This window comes from Acomys russatus, chromosome 12 (assembly GCF_903995435.1).
Source record: "Acomys russatus chromosome 12, mAcoRus1.1, whole genome shotgun sequence".
Classification (NCBI taxonomy): Eukaryota; Metazoa; Chordata; class Mammalia; order Rodentia; family Muridae; genus Acomys; species Acomys russatus.
The window spans coordinates 11048799-11070290 of NC_067148.1; the positions used below are offsets into that span (position 1 = coordinate 11048799).

Genomic DNA, 21492 nt, shown 5'->3' on the forward strand with positions numbered 1-21492 from the left:
TTTTCATTTATATAATTTCTGCATGCCATCCAAGAAAGTTTTGCAGTATCGGGCAAAAAAAAAAAAAAAAAAAAAAAAAAGTGTAAATGTCAAATAAAACAGTGACAGATGACTGTATTCTCTATTGAATAGCACTGTTTCTGTCGTGCATGTTCAATGGAGACTCATGAATTATTAATAAACAAATCTCCTTTTTCTGTTAAAAATTTCAAGAAGGTTTTTTTTTGTTGTTGTTGTTGTTGCTCCCTGTGTGTAATGTGGAGTATTCCTGGAGAATTTTCATTTCCAAGCACCAGTGCGGTTCATCTGGGCTCCAGCCCCGCAGCAGCTCCTACCTATGCCCTTCTCTGTGGCTTCCCACTAAGTCTGATTTTAAGTTCTGACTGCAGATTGGCTGGGTAGTCCTGCAGTCCAGTTAGCTTTCACAGTCTAAGAAACTGGGATTCTGTGCATCTCAAGTGTCTGAGCACGGCATTCATCTTTACAACCCTGAGGTCTGACTGCTCAGTTCTTGCCCTGCCCTGAAGTAACTGGGTGATCTTGATGTGGCTTCTATGCTGAGGTTTCTGAGTACTAGCGGGGAGTCTTACAAAACTGACGGTGTCCCCTGGCTCTCCTCGCCGTGACCTGGCCTCTCACTCCTGGCACGAACAGCAGATAGTTATTAGCCGTCAGAGGTTTAAAAATACAAGGAAGAGCAACCTTGACGCATTGGCTAATAATTGTGTAAGAAGTACCAATAATAGGTCAAGGCCAGCGTCACTAGGGAAACTGTACTGACACTATGAAAACTGTTATATGATGCACCGCAAAAGACAGTGTTGGCCCAAATGCATAACCTCAGCCAAATCACGGATAAATAAAGAAAGAAATAAACGGCAAGCACATAAATACAAAGCAGGAGTCATTGCCCTTCAGAAGTGATACAGCCATGAAAGAGAAGGGCAGAGCCAGGAAGACTTACAAACTAAAGGCTAATAAAAGTCATCACCTAGATCTGGGCATTCACAAAAGAAGACGTGAGTACAAGAACCAAGGCAACAAAACCAAGTTTGCAATGTGGAAGCTGCTTTCCTGGTTTTGCTTGTTGCACTATTACCAAAACTGTCTCTGAGGTAGTGCGCAGGGTCAACAGTAAGGAAAACTAGTTGGGATCGGGGGTAGTATACACCACAATACTGTCAGCATCAATTAAGTTAATTAATTAAAGGAGCCTCATGAAACTGATGGTGTCCCCTGGCTCTACTCTCCATGACCTGGCATCTCGCTCTTGTCATAAACAGCAGATAGTAATTAGCCGCTGAAGTTTAAAAATACAAGGAAGAACAAACTTGACCCATTGGCTGATAACTGTGAAAGGAGATGCCTATTGGTCAAGGCCAGCTTTACTGGTGCTATTTTTTTTTTCCAACATCGCTATGTCTAAAATGCTTTCCAAAAAAGAAGTTTAAGAAAATTCCAGAGAGCACTAGAACCTACACAGGGAGTGGACACAGAGCCCAAGCCTACGATGGCAGAGTCCACCTTTATAGTTAGAACCCAGTGAAGGGGCACCAGTTCCAAAACCGATGGTTAGTGAGTTCCTAAACACTCAGCACATAGGCAAATAGTATTTATTAACATTATATTTCAGCCGTCTCTTCAGCCTCTTAAGCAAATCTCCCTCAGTAGAAAAACGAGTCTGACAACCCTTTGTAATCCTGCAGGTGAGGCGGCCCTTCATGCCAGTCAAGATCTCATTTGTTGACAATCCACATGTCCGAGAGAGTCGGATGCCAATCTAAATTTACAAAGCAAATCATGCTGTAAATGTATTAGGGCTCCGTGCTACTTTAAGAGGAAAAATATGTCCCACCAATTCTAAGCAATTTTGTTTTAGAAAAGAGAGGTTTACTGGTGACTTTCACGAAGGAGGCAGGCAGTGGCTCACAGTTCAAGACTATTGGCAGAGGCAGTGATAAGAACCACACGTTGCTCCTGTTTGCTCATCCCTCAACAGCTCCCCTGGTGACATTATTCTCCAGCCACAGGGGATTACTCAGTCCCTGGGGACGTTTGGTACATTCACACCCCCACCTCCACGCTTTACCATGCTGCCTTCTTGGCTGTAATGTCATTTGGCCAGACCTCTGACCTCCAGAGCTACTGTTCTTCGAGGCTCACCTAATCTCCTGTAAGAATTTTTTATTCGCTCCTACCTGAGCTTCAAGCACCCTTTGTGCACTCTTTCAGTGTGTGATGCATGTTGCTGTTAGGGGTTGTGTGTCTGTGTCTGGCGCGCCTTCATCCGAATGGCTGGCCTCTTCTTGATGGGAGTTAATGACAACATCATGCTTCTTGCTCTAGTCTCTTACGAGACGAGTACTCCTCCTTGTACACACAGTAGGTGCTGTGCAGGTGCCAGTTAGACTGAACTGACACTATTGGGTTATCTAGAAAGTAGTACACGGGGACTATTACGTCACCTCCAAGTCAGTTCTTGTTGAAGAGCAGCTCCAGTTTCTAGAAGCAGCCCTAACAAGGTCTGTTTGCCTATCTCCAATATGTGAGCATCTCCTCATAACACCATAGCCTCTGGGAGCTACTAAAAGCATTTTAACAGATAGGACAGAGAATTAACCCTTCTTTCTTTTCTTGCACACTTCCCCCGCCCCGCCCCCCCCCATTTAACACGAGGTCCTTGGGGGTCGGGGAGTGTATGACAAATTCATGAACACCATTTAGCCCAGAAACCACTTTTGTCCACATGACCTGATAGACACCCTGCCTGAGCTGCATCGTTTGGGAGTCTCGCTCTAAAATGAATGACACGTACTCACCAACACCAAACTGACCATTTAACAAGTGGCTCTCACCCCTTTGATCACCTTCTCTGTAAGTGTGCACTGGCGTGAGCTTGCCATTTACTGCTCACTTTAGGGTCCTTAGAGCTTTCTGCGTCAGAACTAAATGGAGAAGGGCAGCATCTATTTCAGTTCCTAATTTCCCCAGGCTGAGTGTTCAAATGACCAAGGCATCTATAGAGCATGAATATGGCCTAGCTTGAACAGGAACTCACCAACATCAAGTGTGAATTGCATCTCTAAACCCTGGGCCTAAGAGACACAGGAGATGAAGGGGGGCCCAACAGATCGGGAGCTGTCCGTGGTACTGAAACGCCTGTGTAGGAAATGGCTAATTTTCCCTGTACCAAGACTCTCTCACTTCTATCATTCCTCATGTCCTCTTCTTTACAACAGCAATAGTATCCAGCACTGGGGAGCGAGAGGGGGAAGAGTGGCAAGACCTAAGCCAGTCTGGACTTTGCCTCAAAAACAAACAAACACACACACAAACAAGTTTTCTGGACTCATAGTTCCCAATTACGTTTTACTTTATGGTGTGTGTGTGTGTGTATGTGTGTGTGTGTGTGTGTGTGTGTGTGTGTGTAGGTCAGAGGTCAATAACTCACGGGACTTGATTTTCTCTTTATACAATGTGGGCCCTAAGGATCAAACATAGGGTCTCAGTGCCCCTACCTCATGAGCCACATCAATAGCCCCAGATTTTCCAGTTAGCTCGGAATAAACACAAACCATTACTGACCACAGGCTCATGGCTTGCTCTGGTCTCCAGCCAAAGAAGCTAATGTTGCCCCTGGTGACAAAGGCAGGGCGACCCCAGCAGGCAGGGCCTTGTCATGGTGCTGACTCCCCTCCCCCCTTTTCGGTGATGTCTTTGGAGAGCTGATGAGTGAACTCCAGCTCTTAAACAGGAAGTCGCAGCACCACACCACGGCTCTGCTCCTCTAGGAACTCTACTGAATGGGAAATGCAGCAAATGAACAGTTCCTCGGAGTGACTCAAGCTTCTCGCTGCAGAAATGTAACAGGCCATTTCCTCACCCACATCTCCGATACAGAAAATGTCAGCATATGCAACCAAAAAGGAATGTTTTCTGAGTGTCTTAAAGGAAAAATTCATATTATTAACCACAGACAGTTCGCTTTCTAAATGGAAGCACAGAAAGTCTCCAAACAAACTTTTGTAACTGTGAAAGGATTTCTCTTCAGCTGGTTGAGACTCTCCTGAAGTGTGAAATGAGCCAGATAATATTCTGGTCTTGTTTCTTCGTCACTGAATTCTCTTTTCATGAATCCAATAAGTGTCTATTAAAATAAATAACCCCCCTAATGATTCAAGATAACCTAATCAAGAAAGCTGAAATAGATAAGAAGCTAAATACAGAGAGACCTGTCAAGGGCTTCATTGAATCTCTGCAGAGGATGTCACCCACACACCCACACCCGAAAAAGGCAATGTCTGAGCAGTTGGTTCCAGTTCAAGGTTAATCACGGTCTACCTTGTATGAGGTAAGTGAGTGCAAGCGATCTGCTGCTTTTTCTAGTGTCCAAAATTGTATACTAAGTCCTAAGTGAATTTTCATGGGGGTTGATTTTCAGTTTTCTCTGGGCTGCCTTAAGCATATCTGTTGCAATTCTGTGGATGTGCTTACAAAGATTGAGTCTGTAATTGAGAGTAATGGAAATTTTGTTTCAGAACAGTTCTTTAACCTCTACTATGCAGGGCTCAAATCAAGAGGGGATGCTGTAAAAATGTGTTGCCTCTACTGTCACAAATACGAGATTATGTGAAATTACACAAATCTATGGAGATTTACTTTGCTGTTTCATGTAAGTGTGTATACACACACATGCAAATATGGTTACACATGCCTGAAAAAGCCATCCATGTGTGCAAAGGAATAACTGTGAAGCCTTGTAGTCTTCGTTCATACTAGAAATATATCAACAGAAAAAGTACCATACTACAATATCAAGTTAAAAAAAAAAAAAAACACCTTAATGCTTACACACACACACACACACACCTACCTGCCCTTCCTTCAGGTTCAAGTTGTAGCAGACCTGTTAAACTTTATGTTAGGCAAACTTCCTCTAAAACTTAGGAGAACATGGACATATGTAGAGACAAAAAAAAAAAAAAAAAAAAAAAAGAAAGAAATAAAGAAAGAAAAAGTAAGGGTAAGGACCACATGGGGACAAGCTAACCAGTGGTACAACATTTGAAGAATATGGCTATCTGCGGATGTTAACTCACATGGTACAACCTAAGCCCTTAGCTTACTTCCTCTTTTTCCTGACCCTATGAAAATGCACAATAAAACAGTTTCCATAGCAACATGGCTGGAAACACTCATAGGCAACCATGTTCTTCTCTGGAAGAACCATGGCATAACTGATGCCTCTTCACAACAGGGCTCGTGAGAGTTCAGAGAAGGAGACTTAACAGGGACACCAGCTTTGCTTCAGAGTCACACCCAAGTTTCCAAAGAATCCATACCATAAATAGGGAAAATATGTCAACTCAAAATACAGTTAAAAAAAAAAAAAGCTTAAGAGCAAAACAGACTATAAAAATATTCCAATTTTAGGAAATGCATGAGTGCTATGGTCACTTTTCATTGATATCTGTTCAACAACTCCGGTAAACAACAAGAACAAATAAACAAAAACTAGTTTTATACCATAAAACAGATAGGAAAAAAAAAGAAGACATTTCTTCATTCTGAGGTTGCTATCAAAACAAACACCCTGGTAATGTTTGCTGACACTCTGCAGTAGGTTCTCATTCCTTCAGGTTAGACCGGGAAGGGAGAGTGATGACCAGAGGGCCATCTTGATGTGCGGACAACCCTGTGCTCACTGCCCACCTACTGTGGTTTCCAGGAACCCCTTTGAGGGGCCCAACAGTGAATGGTGATTTCCACATACATCACTGGGTGGTATTCGCTGCTAAATTGAGCACCTAATTGTGGGCCCTACGTGACAAGAGCAGAGCGTGCTTCCGGATGGGCTGTCCCAAAGACCCTGCTGTACAGGCAAAGCACCTGCACTGTTTTAAGCACTTCTGCTGAGTGTAAGCAACAGAACAAAACCCGGAGTCCTAACACTGACACCAATTCATCTCATGCGTGGCACCTTCTGGCCTGTGCTTCCTGGCACTTGCCACACCACGGGAATTAACACAGCCATGTATTTACTTCCAATACCCTCTCAAGGATGTTCTCCCCATAATGGAACTATAAAATAATATTAAATATTTTTTTCAATGTATGCATAATAGCAACGGTTTGGTCTTGTGCAACAAAACCAATAAAGGCTAAGAAACTACAATAGTGAAACTAAAGAAAACAATTTATATTTTATAAATTTACTCTCCTACATGAAAACATCACCATTATTAGATGAATTATTACAGAGTTTCATATGTCTACACTACTCAAAGAAATAAATACATTCCATACAATCCCCATCAAAACCCTAATGGCTGGTGCAAAGGAGTGTAGCTCAGTGGTAGATCACCTCCTTGGCATGCATGAGACCTCAATTCAGTCTCTGGCACCAGAAGACAGAAAAACAAACAAATTCTAATTACAGAAATAGAGAATTACAATTCCAATCACAGAAATAGAGAAACAAATTTTGAAATGTATAAGGAACTACAAAAGCCCCCAAAGAGCCAAAAGTCAGAGGCCTCACACTTCCTGATTTAAGACTGCACTACAGGTGCTAAAGCTATGTCTCAGTGATAAAGCACTTGCCTGTCACACCCAGGGCCCTGGGCTTGGTCTCCAGCACCTCCAGTAAATGAATAAACTTTCATTACAAAGCTAGAGTAGCCAAAATTGCAGAGTGTTGCTGTGAACACAAACACATAGACTGATGGAGCAGACTAGAGGGCTGGGGGGAAAAATCCAAGCATATGCACCTGATTTTTTTTTTCAATAGGACACCAAAAAAACAAAAACAAAAACAAAACCCACAGTGGGGATATTTAAGATTAGTGGGATGAGGACTAAGAGTTCAAGGCCAGATATGTACCAAGACCCTATTAATCAACTAAAAAAATAAACAATCAACTGTTTATAAACAAAAAACTGTTCCAGAAAACTGGATCTCCATATCTGGAAGAATGAAATTGGACTCTCATGCCACATACAAATCAGCTCAAACCTAAGACAAGAAACAGGCAAATCAAATTACAATTCCTTAAGTTGCTAGTTGATAACTCAGAATACATATTTATAGTGGAAATGTATTAATAGGCATAAAGGTCCACATAGAGAATCTACTTAATCCTCATGCATGAGAAGCATAGAGCACACTGCAACCCACTCATGCAGAATGAACACACTGCAACCCACTCATGCAGAATGAACACACTGCAACCCACTCATGCAGAATGAGCACACTATGACCCACTCATGCAGAATGAGCACACTATGACCCACTCATGCAGAATGAGCACACTATGACCCACTCATGCAGAATGAGCACACTATGACCCACTCATGCAGAATGAGCACACTGCAACCCACTCATGCAGAATGAGCACACTGCAACCCACTCATGCAGAATGAGCACACTGCAACCCACTCATGCAGAATGAGCACACTGTGACCCACTCATGCAGAATGAGCACACTATGACCCACTCATGCAGAATGAGCACACTATGACCCACTCATGCAGAATGAGCACACTGCAACCCACTCATGCAGAATGAGCACACTGTGACCCACTCATGCAGAATGAACACACTGCAACCCACTCATGCAGAATGAGCACACTGTGACCCACTCATGCAGAATGAACACACTGCAACCCACTCACACAGAATAAACACACTGCAATCCACTCATGCAGAATGAATACACTGCAACCCACTCATGCAGAATGAACACACTGCAACCCACTCATGCAGAATGAGCACACTGAAACCCACTCATGCAGAACAAACACACTGCAACCCACTCATGCAGATTGAACACACTGTAACTCACTCATGCAGAATGAGCACACTGCAACCCACTCATGCAGAATGAGCACACTGCAACCCACTCATGCAGAATGAGCACACTGCAACCCACTCATGCAGAATGAACACACTGCAACCCACTCATGCAGAATGAGCACACTGAAACCCACTCATGCAGAACAAACACACTGCAACCCACTCATGCAGATTGAACACACTGCAACCCACTCATGCAGATTGAACACACTGTAACTCACTCATGCAGAATGAGCACACTGCAACCCACTCATGCAGAATGAGCACACTGCAACCCACTCATGCAGAATGAGCACACTGCAACCCACTCATGCAGAACGAACACACTGCAACCCACTCATGCAGAACGAACACATTGCAACCTACTCATGCAGAATGAGCACACTGCAACCCACTCATGCAGACTGAACACACTGCAACCCACTCATGCAGAATGAGCACACTGCAACCCACTCATGCAGAACGAACACACTGCAACCCATTCATGCAGAATGAGCACACTGCAACCCACTCACATAGAACGAACACACTGCAACCCACTCATGCAGAATGAACACATTGCAACCCACTCATGCAGATTGAACACACTGCAACCCACTCATGCAGAATGAGCACACTGCAACCCACTTATGCAGATTGAACACACTGCAACCCACTCATGCAGAATGAGCACACTGCAACCCACTCGTGCAGACTGAACACACTGCAACCCACTCACACAGAACGAACACACTGCAACCCACTCATGCAGAATGAGCACACTGAAACCCACTCATGCAGACTGAACACACTGCAACTCACTCACACAGAATGAACACACTGCAACCCATTCATACAGGACACAGGTTTTGTGGGAATAAGATGGCAGTGCTTTTCACTGAGTCCAGAAACTCCTTGCCACCCACCAGCCACATAGGCCTCACCATCCTGCCTCTTCCTGTGCTCTTGCACTGGAAAGAGGGCTTTCCCTGTTCTGCATCCTCCTGTCCAGCTGTATGGAGAAGACCTTCCCCCTCTGGTTAGAGCTGCAGCAGCTCCCAGGCTGGAAGAAGTGTGGTGTCAGCATTCCAGGATCCCTGGGAGTCTTCAAACCTGAGTGACTAGGACATTCTATAAGGCCTATTTTACACACTCTGGGTCGCTGTTGTTTCCAGATCAGCTCCTCTGCCTTATTCCAGTGGCCTCCATCCTTTGCTTCCCCAGCATACAGAGGAAGTTCACCAGTGTCTTTAATAACTAATCACAGCAATTCACACCAAAGAGTGAATGAGTCTCCTAGATGAGCCAGTTTGATTTTAAGGTTAATTTCTAATGAAAGGGAGGATTACACCCCATATCTAAACTTCAGGGCTCCCAGTCCCTCCAGTTCTTAAGAGCTCCTAATTGGCAGTTTCACTGATTTGATCTCTCTATGCAGCGAAAGCCCTAGAGAGGCATTTATCTCCCCAGTGTTGGGAACTCCCAACCCCTCCAGAGAAAAATAACAGGGAGAAGATAAAAAAAAAAAAAAAAAGAAAGAAAGGAGGAAAGATGCTTTGTTCTCTCACTTCTCACAACCCAAAGAAATGTGTGTGCACCTTGGGGAGGTAAAGTCTAGCTCAGAGTCATGCCCACATTATAAACATACCTTAAACACATGCGTCAAATCAAGCAACTGAGTCTCCTGGGAGGCGAATGTAAGAGCTTCCAGCATGGTCAACTGTCTTAGAAGCTTTCTTATTTGGCAATCCCATATGTTTTAGAATGATCATGGTTCTAACTACTTACATGGTCAGCCATTTGCAATATGCTTCTCTTTCTAAAAATTAGAAAGACCCTTCTCATGTAAAAAAGGAGACTTCCAAGTGTCTCCTCCCCCTTGATGCTCAGTCCCATCTTATGGAATATGAATTCTCAGAACCGCTTTTCTGGTTCTATGAAACCAGGACTGCTGATTTCTTAGTGAGGCCCTAAAACTGCCAGTTGGCAAACACAGCTCTCCATCAGCCACCTAAATTACTTTGGGGAGACTGAAGTCCTTGCTAATTCCAGCAGTCACGGTGTCACACCAGCAGGAAGCTTGTGTGCCCTTCAGTCGAGCTTGCGGACTCTGGCTTTTGGTTTATTTTGATGCTTCTAAAAGAAGGACCACATGAAACTGAAATCTGCGTCAGGACACAGTGAGGGTCAGGTTTGCAAAATCAATTGTGCAGCTCTTACACCCACTGCACAGCCACACATATGTCCCTTATTACCCAGTGGAAAACCATTAAATGCACAGTAGTTTTGCCAAGTGGCGTTAGCATTTAACAGCTTCTTCATTTAACAGCTCCAACTCTCATTATATTTTGCCATGTGGTACATGGGAGTTTTATGCGTTTAACAGTTTAGGGAGGCTCTATGGTGTTTCCTTTTCGTGCGTTTTCATCCCTATGGTTAGACAATATCTTAGCAAACTCGGTTCATGAGTTCTACTGATGAAGGGAGCCAGAATCCTTGGGAAGAATGACTGCATGGAAACTGAGAAGGGAAATGGATGCTTCAATCCTCTTCAAACTTCTTTGGTATTCTCTCTTTATTAAAAACTGAAACTAAGTTACTGTGAAACTGTAGGTCAAAAAAAAAAAAAAAAAGGTTTATCTGCAAACAATTAGTCTAAATACAGTATTTATCATTTTAAGGACTTAATTCATATTGAACTTTTTCTTGCTTAATAAAGGTGACACCCAGTAACTTAGTACTACAGCACACAGTAGGAACTCAGTGCTACAGCACACAGTAGGAACTCAGTGCTACAGCACACAGTAGGAACTCAGTGCTACAGCACACAGTAGGAACTCAGTGCTACAGCACACAGTAGGAACTCAGTATTATAGCACACTTAGTAGTAACTATAGCTATAGCACAGTAGATCTGTTAGGGAGAGGGTAAGGACCATTTTACCATTTGCATATGTAGGAATGAAAGCATTTGTCATGCAAAGCACAGTGGAAATCAAGCTCAAAATCAAAGGACTCTCAAATTTATGCTGCAACAAACTTCCATTTCCTCTACCCAGCATTGATTGTGTGTCTGTGGGATAAAGAAGAGTGCCTCACCCTGCAACAGACCTAAGAGGTAGCTGCCCCCTTAAACAAGCTGAAGCAGGGGAGTAGATGCCATCAACTGTTGCCGCTTTCAGAAGGGAAGCCAAGCATCTGTGTGCGGCTTTCCCCAGAGCATTGCACTCCCCACAATCCTGATGCTGAACACTTTTTACTGGATAAGCATCTATGTTTTTCTGTTAAAAGATTTTAGCACTTATTCTGGAACCCCCACGTGTGTTTTCTCCTGGAAAAACAACTGTATTCCACACGTGAACGAAACACCTGACAATCACAAGATGTCTCTGGGGCTGGGCAAAAGTGGTTATTATAGCAAAGGCAGCCTCTCCCCTGGCGGGAATAGGAAGGTGATGAGCCCAGTTTAAATGTGGACTTGAGGAAGGGGCTGTTACACACAGGCTAAATTTCCTTTAAATTAAAAAAAGAATATATTTGTTTTCCAAGAAACAGAAAAATTTATCTTTCAACGTCTGCAGGAAGCTTTGGATAAGGAGAGAAATAGTTCAACCCTGGTTACTTAATATCAAATCGTTATTTAAGAGAATGAGGCCAGGTTTTGGCATTGTCTCTGCTCTGAACTCCTGAGGGAGTTACCGCCAAGCCATGGGGCAGAAGGCAGAACATGACGGGGCTCCCCGGGGGTTATTATTGTTATTATTATTATAAAAACAGATGTGTTTTTTATTGGAGGGGAAGGAGAGCAGCCCCAGCCCTCCATTTGGCTCTTTTAAAAAAAAAAATCACTCACCTGACTTTTGTTTGCAGCCACTTTGGCAAACAGGGCTTGAGACACCTTGGCCCTTTTCATCTCCTGTTGGATCTCGTCATAAATGGCAGCTGTGATGTTGACGTTGGCGCCGTCCACCTTAATAGGGAGGTCTGTTGTCGGTGTCGAGGTTTTGGCCTACCAAGAGACCATGAAAATAATAATTTAAAAAGTGCTGCATTCAGAGCAACCATCTGTGCAGAAATTATCAGAGGGTTTCAGTCAGCTGATGCCAAACCACATTAGCTACAGAGGGACACTTCCTGTCCATTATTCTAATCAGGTTAATTGTGATTGGAAATAATTGCAATGCATTCCTATAGGACACTCAGAATCCTGTCAGCTCCTGCCTCCCCTCACGGTACCCTGGTAGCTCACAGGTACGAAGGCAACCCTGGGCACCAAAATATGTCATCTATCTACAAGCCAACGAGCAAAACAAACTCACCTTTTTCTTTGTAAAAAAAAAAAAAAAATGACACACCTTACAGAACAGTCAATTCCTCAGGAAAAAAAAAAATACTGAGTAAATGGGTAGAGGTCTCTAAATAATAAATTATTACTCAATTTAATGCACTCCCGCGGGTGCCTCTCATCCTTTATTAAGGCTTCATGTATGTTATTTGAGTATGTGCGGGTTCCCGTCATTATTGTCATTATGCTACCCAGACAGTCACCTAATTTCACCTAGGAAATCACTGGAAATGAAACAAAATTTCATTTCATAAGACTCGGCTTCAGATGCCTTCCATGCGCAGTTTTCATTTTCTTAAACTCATATTGTGGTTTTATGCATTCTGCCACGCTTGTTTTAATTGAATGATTTCCCATTAGCTTCGGAGACAAATGAAGGACAATGCGCAAGGTGCTGTGTTTCCTGGGTAGGAATACCCTAAGACATCTGAGTCAGCGTGGTCCAAAAGCCTGCCAGAGAGGCATTGCTTAGTCTCATCCCAAAGCTGCCGACCTGGAAGATCCAAGCAGATTTCCTAACTCAGGGACAAGTCAGCTCCACCCTTGGGTGCATGGGGATTGCAGACTAAATGGGCCTTGGTTTGATCATTTTTGTCCTCACTCACCCTAAAATTCTCCTAAGAAGAATGAAGTCTGTACATCATGATTTCCCTGTAGTGATGCCCGGGGCTGCCCTCCTCTAGGCTGGCACTAGGCAGGTCTGATCAAAGACAGCATGCAGTTGGGGCACAGCCGACCTGTGTGGGGATGTCGTAAGCCTGCCTTGCCTGCTTTATGTCCCCATGGAGGCTTGGCTTCCCAAGAGAGCACAGTGGCATTCGCCGGCTTCCTTTGCCCATCCCATCCCAACTTCTTTGCTGGTTACTGACAAGTCATAGTGAGTGTAATTTATGGGCTTCTGTGTGCAAGACACTCTAGGAAGACTGTTAACCTCTGTTTTCTCTTGTACCTCTTGTCAAAAAAAAAAGAAAAATCCAATACTGAGGTATCAGCACTTTTCTTTGCAGGTAAAGGCTCTGCAGTGACAGATGTCTTAACTTGGTACAAAGGCCATGCAACAGTGAGGGTGTTTGATGAACACCATGAACTCAGGCAATTTAGGCTCCAGAGCTTTGGTTCCATTATGCGACTCCACTTTCACACCGAGGAGGCAGCTCGGGCAACTATCTTCTTCCCATAACAAGCCAAGCCTCTAGTTTCTCAAAAGTTCTCTTTTCTTCCCAAAATGCCTCGTTCACCCACTGTGCCCTCCTTGCTTGAGGACTCTGGGAAATGATTTGTGTGGAGCGGCCGGTGTGTACAAAGTTACTGGCTCCAGATGAGGGCCATTGTGGCTCCCGCCCACATCTCTCCTCAAACAAGAGCTGTATGGAAATTTGCAGCATTCTTTTTTCCCCAGTTTTGAGACAGAGTCTCACACAGCTCGTGCTGGCCTTGAACTTGCTATTTGACTGTTGACCTTGAATTTCTGATCCTCCTGCCTCTACCTTCCTAAGTGCTGGGATTGCAGGCATGTGTCACTGTGCCTGGTTTTCTGCTGTTGTTGTTTGCAGAAAGTGTCTTTATTTTTGAGCTGTTTCAGAAAGAATTTTCAATATAGAGGTACAATGGGATGTGCATGGAACGTTTGAAAGCCTATGATAACTTCCATTTTCCCAACCTTCAGCAACATATAGAGACTACAAACATATAGAGACTACAACATATAGAGACTACATACAAACATGGCTCTAGGATTATAATCCTCAAAAGCATGTCTGCGTAGTTCATATGTATTTTCAGAAATTAAAAAAAAAAAACCTAAAAATTAAGTGGCCAAAGCGCTACACTTATTTCTAAGGGAATCTTTACCTATGAAATTTCAAGGATGGTTCCTAAATCAGACAAGGAAAATGTTGTCCTAATGGGAAGCCATATTAAGCTGGTCAGGCTTTGTAAATGATCAGGTCTGTGGAAAGGCACCCAAGATACTCTCTCACTAAAAAAAAATATTACAAAGATAGTGAAAACAAAACAAACCAACCTGTGCTGTTTTCTGAGGAGTACAAGTGACCTCCTTCCAGGAAAGTTGCCTGGCTAAAGGGACATGGAGTAGAAAATACGACTAGACTCCCCGAAAATGGCTGAACAGCTTTCAAGTGTGCAGAAATACTACTGAGTTTACAAGTAGTCAATAATGAAAGTTATCAATGTCCCAACAACAGTTTGCCATGTATTCCACGGTATTTAAAGAGATATAAATGAAAAGGCTTCCTTGCACATGTCCAAAATAAGCAGCAGACATTGTAACAGTAAGCATGACTCCTAATTCACTAAAGACTCAAGTGTCAATAATACAATTGGGCAACAGAAAGTGGCCTTCGGTTACAAACCTACTGCAGGGTACAAAACCATAGCGTCAAGCTATGTGGGAAGAAAATGGCGACATCCTCCCTTGTGAAGGCTCTAACATTCCTACCACAATGAAGTTCTGATTCTCTGTTTTATCAGCTTCTTGGAACTTACCAGAGAACAAACTAGTTGGAACAAACTATAGCATCTAAGCAAAGCAACCTCTTGTGGCGAAGCACTCAGCTTCCGGCTTTGCACAAGTGGGGATGCACCAGTTGACTGGTTGGCTTTGAGACTCATCACTCAGAATTGATGCCACCCACGGAATGGACTGGTTTTATCTGTGTCGACAAAGGAGGGGAAATCTAGGGGCGGGAGGGGTTAAGTGAGAGACGAGTAGCTTACATCTGAGTTGGAAATGCGCCCTGAGTTCTGAACACTTAAGAAGCATGCAGACAGGAAGGCCAGAAGTAGTTCCCAAATCCTAGGAGTGACAAAAACTATTGCCTCCTGTCACCAGGACCCATGGCTCTAGGCCAGCTACTGCACTCCCTTACAGGCAGAGCTTTCCCACTATATCGCTATTTCTTAACATTTCTGAGTTTATTTTTAATGGGAGGGGGGATAGCAGAGGGGGAGTGAAAGATAGGTGCACATAAGTGCAGGTGCCTAAGGAGGCCAAGATGGTGTTGGACCCTCCTGGAGCTGGAGTTACAAAAAAAAAAAATAATAACCAATCTCAACTGCTGTGCCATCTCTCCAGCCCTCCATTTTGGCCAGCACTTGAACTGCTGATTTTGTCCTCATCCACCACTGGCACCACCCCCATCGAAATAAGCAAGCAATGTAAGGGAAATAAAGTGCTTATAATACGAACTCGGCTTCTACACAACCTCTGTTTCTTTCTTCTGAGACGGCACAATGGATAGGAGCTCACCCCCACCTTCTCTTGTCCTGTCCCCCCCCAACCTGCTTATGTGGAAGAATGAGACTTTTCTAAAGGGAAAGCAATGGGGTGATCACGTGACACAGCCAGAGGCTGTGACTTTTGACCTATTTAATAATATCCCTTGGTTTTAAGGGAGAACAGAACATCGGAAAGGCAAGGGGTTTGTAAGTGAAGGGTGGTGCGGACAGCTCACCTGCGGGGTTCGGGAGGAGCTGGGACTGCTAGAGGCTGAGGAGACCATGCTCACATTGGGGTTCATGCTCCGCTCTCGCTCATCCTGGTAAATGCGATCACGCTCCACTTCAGGCAGATTGAGGAAGTTCTGCATGGCCCTTAGGTTTACTAGAAGAGACTGGGACGCGGTCCTGGGGTCTTCCTCCTTCCGCAGTATCTCTGACAGCAACCCCTGGTAGGGTGGGGTGGGGTGGGGGGGAGAAACAGGCAAAGTCACGTCTGCAGATTCACAAGCACAGTTTCCGTGTTGCGCCCTACTGCCCCTCTGTTTGTTTGGCAGAACCACCTTGAGTGGATATCAGGAACATGTCTAACCTCTTAGGGCTCGGGAGGAGTCTGTAGGAAGGTGCTCCCTTCCCTTTTAGGGGCTGCGCCTTATTTTAGGACTTCTATCCTGCCACCTCATCACCACTGTAATAATCCTATGTGCGGCAAAGCCAGCGAGCAAGGTAGGCGCTGCGGAGGAAATGTAGAACTGCAATTACCACCAGGTGCCTCCCGCAAGTATTTCAGGAGCTGTTAGAACTCTCTCTGCTTGAAACTGGGAACTCTTGGCAGTCCTGCCTAGCTTTACAAATCTGCCAAGTTTGGTAAATTTAGTTCCGACATTTAAACAGCATGGGAGATTTACATCGATTTAAAAAAAAAAAAAGTTTGGCTGAATTTCTGTATGACCGGACACTGATTTCATTGTAGATGTTTCCTAAGGCAAAAAAAAAAAAAAAAAAAAAAAAAAGGAAAGAAAGAAAGAAAAGAAAAAGAAAAAAGAAAAAGAAAAAGAAAGCAAATGGCTGTAACCTGTCAACTCTCTGATAACTTTTCAACCTTCACACACAATGGTTATGCTTTCTGGGGTGCCAGAAGGCACCCCAGACTTTTGTCGGGGAGCTCGAATCTTGAGTGATGAAAATGTGGTCACAGCAGCTAAGGACTTGGGCATGCTCTAACTGTAGTGTGGATAGGCTGAGGCTTTCTGAATATGTGGCTCACCCAAAGCCAACACTCTAATAAAGAGCGTGGCCTAAGGGGGGGGGGGGGGTGACGGGGGTTCCCCTTTGCAGGGTACTGTGACCTCAGGGTTTGGAACTCTGTCCCCAAGAAGATCTAAGGTGTTAACTCTGTAACTTTGAACAGATACGGCAACTCCACGTCCTGAGAAGTCACTTGCCTGACTCTAGTAAAGGGCAGCTGGTGCCAACGCCAACGACATTACACTGAGGGGAACTAATATAAGTGCAAGAGACACAGCTCACATATGAAAACAGCAGGGGACATGAGGGGTAGATCGATTCTCTGGCTGGTCAGAAAGCTGCAGGTTATGATGGGTATTTTAATATAAATTAGTGTGTTGTGATATAGCACAAAAATGCCACTTATCGGAATGCACACATCACACATATGTCAACATTTCAAAGGAAGTATAATGATCATTTCCAACATCACATGAGGGCTGGCAAGATGGCTCCGTGGGTGTGGGTACTTGCCTGCTGACCTCAGTTCAATTCCTGGGACTTACATGGCAGGAGAAGAGAGCTGACTTCTACAAGCTATCCTGACCCCCACATGTGTACTGTGGTACATGCATGCACATGTATAGGTGCACACATACATACCACACACAAACACACAGACACATACATGCATGGGTGCACACAAACACACCACACGCAAACGCACAGGCACATAAATAAACCTAATATTTTTTTTTAAATCACATAAAACAACTATCCTGCCAGAAAACTATCAGTGGCATGCCATTTGCTAGCTCTGCACTTGGACGTCACCTTATTTTGATTAGAGAAATCCTAATACTTGGGAGAAGTGTGCATACAAACCTAGCTAGGAAGCGCATGGTGCTTGTTTGAGGTCAGAAGGTGAATAAGGACAAAACACACCATGTAATACAGCTAGAAAAAATGTTAATGTGCGTGCGTGCGTGCGTGCGTGCGTGCGTGCGTGCGTGCGTGTGTGTGTGGCTGTGTGCTAGTTAGTATGTGGGCATGCACATATGTGCTCCAGGAAAGAGCAAGGTAGGTGGTGTGTCTAAAAATGTCCTCCTGCTGAAATGATTAGAAGAAACTCCAGATCTCATGGCATGCTTTTAGAAGCAACAAGTGAGGCCCCTGTCTTCCAGGAAAGCATTATGCATTCCGTGAATCGATTCTCCTGCTGAAATGAAGAGTCAGTTGTGCCTTGGGTTGCCCTACTTCCCATTTTAACTGAGCAACCTGAAATAGACATAATGGATTTGCCTCAATGATTTTCTTTAAAAAAAAAAAAAAAAAGTCTCTAAATTAATACGAGGAAAGGAAGCGGATTTTAAATTGCTTCCAATTTCCAAAGTCAGTAAGACACCAAGACTGATATTTTCTGAGCTTTCTTCCATGATGACTCATGTACAGGAAGAATGAGCTGCCCCGCCCCCACCCCGCTCTCCTCTCTCCCACGACCTACCTACAGTCAGTATTATACTGATGACATTTCGAGGTCCTCATGGAAATCCTCACTAAGATTATAACTCAAAACATCTCAAAGGCAGAGTTTACCTTGTTCTTCCTCCATGAAATTATTTTCACGAGTAGTTAGAGCAAAGGCTTTTACTTACAGTGAAATGAAATAACGATATTTAAAAAAAAATACCATTCTGCCTTTCACACGAACTCTGGTGCCCCATATTTGACCATGTCCCCTGGATGGGGAGACCTGGTGGCACTCAAAGGAAGGATAGCAGGCTACCAAGAAGAGACTTGATACCCTATGAGCATATACAGGGGGAGGAAACCCCCCTCAGTCACAGTCATAGGGGAGGGGGAAGTAGGGGGAAAGCAGGAGGGAGGAAGGAATGGGAGGATACAAGGGATGGGATAAGAATTGAGATGTAATATGAATGAATTAATTAAAAAAACAAAATAAACATTAAAAAAACATTATAATGTGCCACACCTAAAAATTCTGCTTGTAGGTTTCCAAACAACAACAAAAAGGTCATTAGAAATTGTGGTGTGCTTTTATTTGTTTCTTGAGTTTACTTTACGTTTTTTACTATAGATGGCTTTCTAGGAAAACTCAGGCATCTCTCAGGGCAGTGTACACAGAGCATCCTTGAGAACGGCTGCTGATCAGCACCACTGCTGAAGCAAAGGACCTACAGCACTTGTATTTTTTAAAAATATTTTATTAATTTATTCATATTACATCTCAATGTTTATCCCATCACTTGTATCCTCCCATTCCTCCCTCCCTCCCATTTTCCCCCCACTCCCCTCCCCTATGACTATGACTGAGGGGAACCTCCTCCCCCTGTATATGCTCACAGGGTATCAAGTCTCTTCTTGGTAGCCTGCTATCCTTCCTCTGAGTGCCATCAGGCCTCCCCATCCAGGGGACATGGTCAAAAATGGGGCACCAGAGCTCACATGGAATATATTGCTTCCGCCGAGTAATTTACCTAATTGCAGATACAGTCTCAAATGAGCAGGCTTGGCCAGTGTCACCTTTATATACAGGCTCCAGAAAATTACAACATTGTTCCAGATCTTTTACCTCAACTCTCATCAGGATGGCAGTGGTCCCAAAGTGCACTCTTTTTAGTGGGGACATTTTCAATAGTAAGTGACTAACAGGAGTCAACAAGACCTTAGCTGTTTCGTTCTGATTTTTTTTTTTTTTTCACATTGGCTACTTATGTACCTTTACTGTAAACTAAGACTTTAAAACTGTGGTCTAAATTCTGAAGACATCATATAGGTGAGGTGAATTCAATTAGGTGAAAATCACACACACACACACACACACACACACACACCCCAAAATGTCCAGCCTCTCACATCCACACAAACCTCCCCACCACCCACTAATTATCAAGATGAGTAAATGTTTATCATATTGAATCTGTCTTGAATGGAACATAAATTAATAATTCATCTCACATAAATATTTCTAAAGCCTTTGCTACTATGTCATATGGCATTTTAATTATCAAGCAGCCAAGCAGGAGGTGTCACTTGGACACTGCCATTGTGCAGCCTGAGATACAGACAATGTGGTGTGGCACCTGGGCTCTGGAGGGAAAAAAAAGGAATTAATAAATTAGCCAGAATATTGCTTATTAAACTTTCATATCAGTAATCATATTAAAATATACTGCAAGTATTGAGTAAAATGGCTATTAAGTATTTGCCTCATTGTAAGCAATAGAACCTTCTCCAGGGAGGCATAACAGTTCCCTCAGTGGTGTTAGCCTCCTTTCTTAAGACAAGGAAACATGTTGCCTACAAGAGCACAGGTTGATACTAAGTGTTTTATTTTGGTTTTTTGGTTTCTGTTTGTTTGTTTGTTTCGTTTTTTGGTTTTTCAAGACAGGGTTTCTCTGTGTAGCCTTGGCTGTCCTAGACTCACTTGGTAAGACCAGGCTGGTCTCAAACTCACATTGATTCGCCTGCTTCTGCCTCCAGAGTGCTGGGATTACAGGCATGTGCCACCACGAGCCCCAGCAGTTTCCTGGGTTCTAAGTAACTGGAAAAGAGAGGTTTAGGAAAAGAAAGCCTCACAGGGGCTTCCCCATGGCTCATCACCAGGGAACTGCCAAACTCAGCGTATTTGTCCCAAAGAAGAGCAGCTCCATCGATTCCTTTCTCATCACAAGTTGGTAAAGAGATGAGGAAGGGTGAAAAGACCAAAAGGAGAAAGATCCTGCATCCCTCAAGTTTTCTGCATGATGGGAGGAAGGTTTTATAGGAGTGCACTGTAAAAGGTGGTGGCTGAGTGTGGCAGTACACGCTGGCACAGCAGTGGTCCCAGGCTCAGTGTGGCAGTGCACACTAGCACAGCAGTGGTCCCAGGCTGAGTGTGGTGGTGCACGCTAGCACAGCAGTGGTCCCAGCTCCTCCAAGGCAGAGGCACAAGGACCATAAGATCAAGGCTATCCCTGGGTCAAGCAGTGAGACCCTGTCACAAATAGTCACAAGGTAGACAGAAAGACAGATGGGGAAAGGAGAGTGGAGGAAGGGAGCAGGGGAGAGGACAGGAAAGAAGGAAAGGAGAGGGGAAAGGGAAGACAACGGGAAAATGACAAACATCATAAATTCAAATTTTCATCTAGTACCATCTTGGTTCAACATGACTGACTGTGGGACTGGAGGGGATAGGCTTTGTGGAGGAAGTGAAACAAGGTCTAAGTGAAGCTTCAAATGTGAGCATCACCTGCCGGGAGAAATGACGCTACAGCCAGGAGAGGGAAGAACAGAGGCCATGCTTTTCCCAGGCAACCAAGGGAAGTTTGCTTTCTTGGGTGAAACACTGATGCAGTGCTGTAGGACACTGTGAGGTGGAAATGACAGTGCGCACTAATAAGCTCTGAAAGTCCTGGGGTCTACACAACACCAAGCAGCAGACACTGCCCCCCAAATGAAGCAATATCAGGTAATCCGCTCAGCCTTTTTGTCACCTGCAACAAATTAGGCTTTCAATATGCAAAACATCTTCCTTCCAGAAAAACAAATGATCATGATTCCACTTAATTGTAATTTAATGAGGCATAATTTATTTTTTAAAGTGATATACACCAGGTGTGGAGGGGGAAAGTGGGGGAGCCAAAGCCTGGTGTTTGTCTAAGAAGCAAGCTAGCTGGAGGCCGTTTCCATTCCTATAAATTACATAGGCGGCTGCTCATGGCTGTTGAAATGGGAGAGAAAAAAAAAAAGGCAACTCGTGGTGTCTGTGTATTATTCCAACAGATAGAGGTAACTCGATCCAAAAAACAGCTCACTGACTGCGTACAGCCAAGGGTCTGAGATCCACT

At 43.9% G+C, this 21492-nt stretch overlaps 1 protein-coding gene across 5 annotated transcripts in view; it reads right to left on the minus strand.

Moving 5' to 3' along the window:
- The window catches only part of Satb2 (SATB homeobox 2), a 182395-nt gene that overhangs the window by 37906 nt on the left and 122997 nt on the right, over nt 1-21492 (minus strand). For all 5 annotated transcript variants that reach the window (XM_051153837.1, XM_051153836.1, XM_051153835.1 and 2 more), the window contains 2 exons: nt 15652-15864; nt 11687-11842 (listed from right to left, as the gene is read on the minus strand). In XM_051153837.1, coding sequence (XP_051009794.1) covers nt 11687-11842; nt 15652-15864 — 369 coding nt within the window. The remainder of the gene's footprint in view (nt 1-11686; nt 11843-15651; nt 15865-21492) is intronic.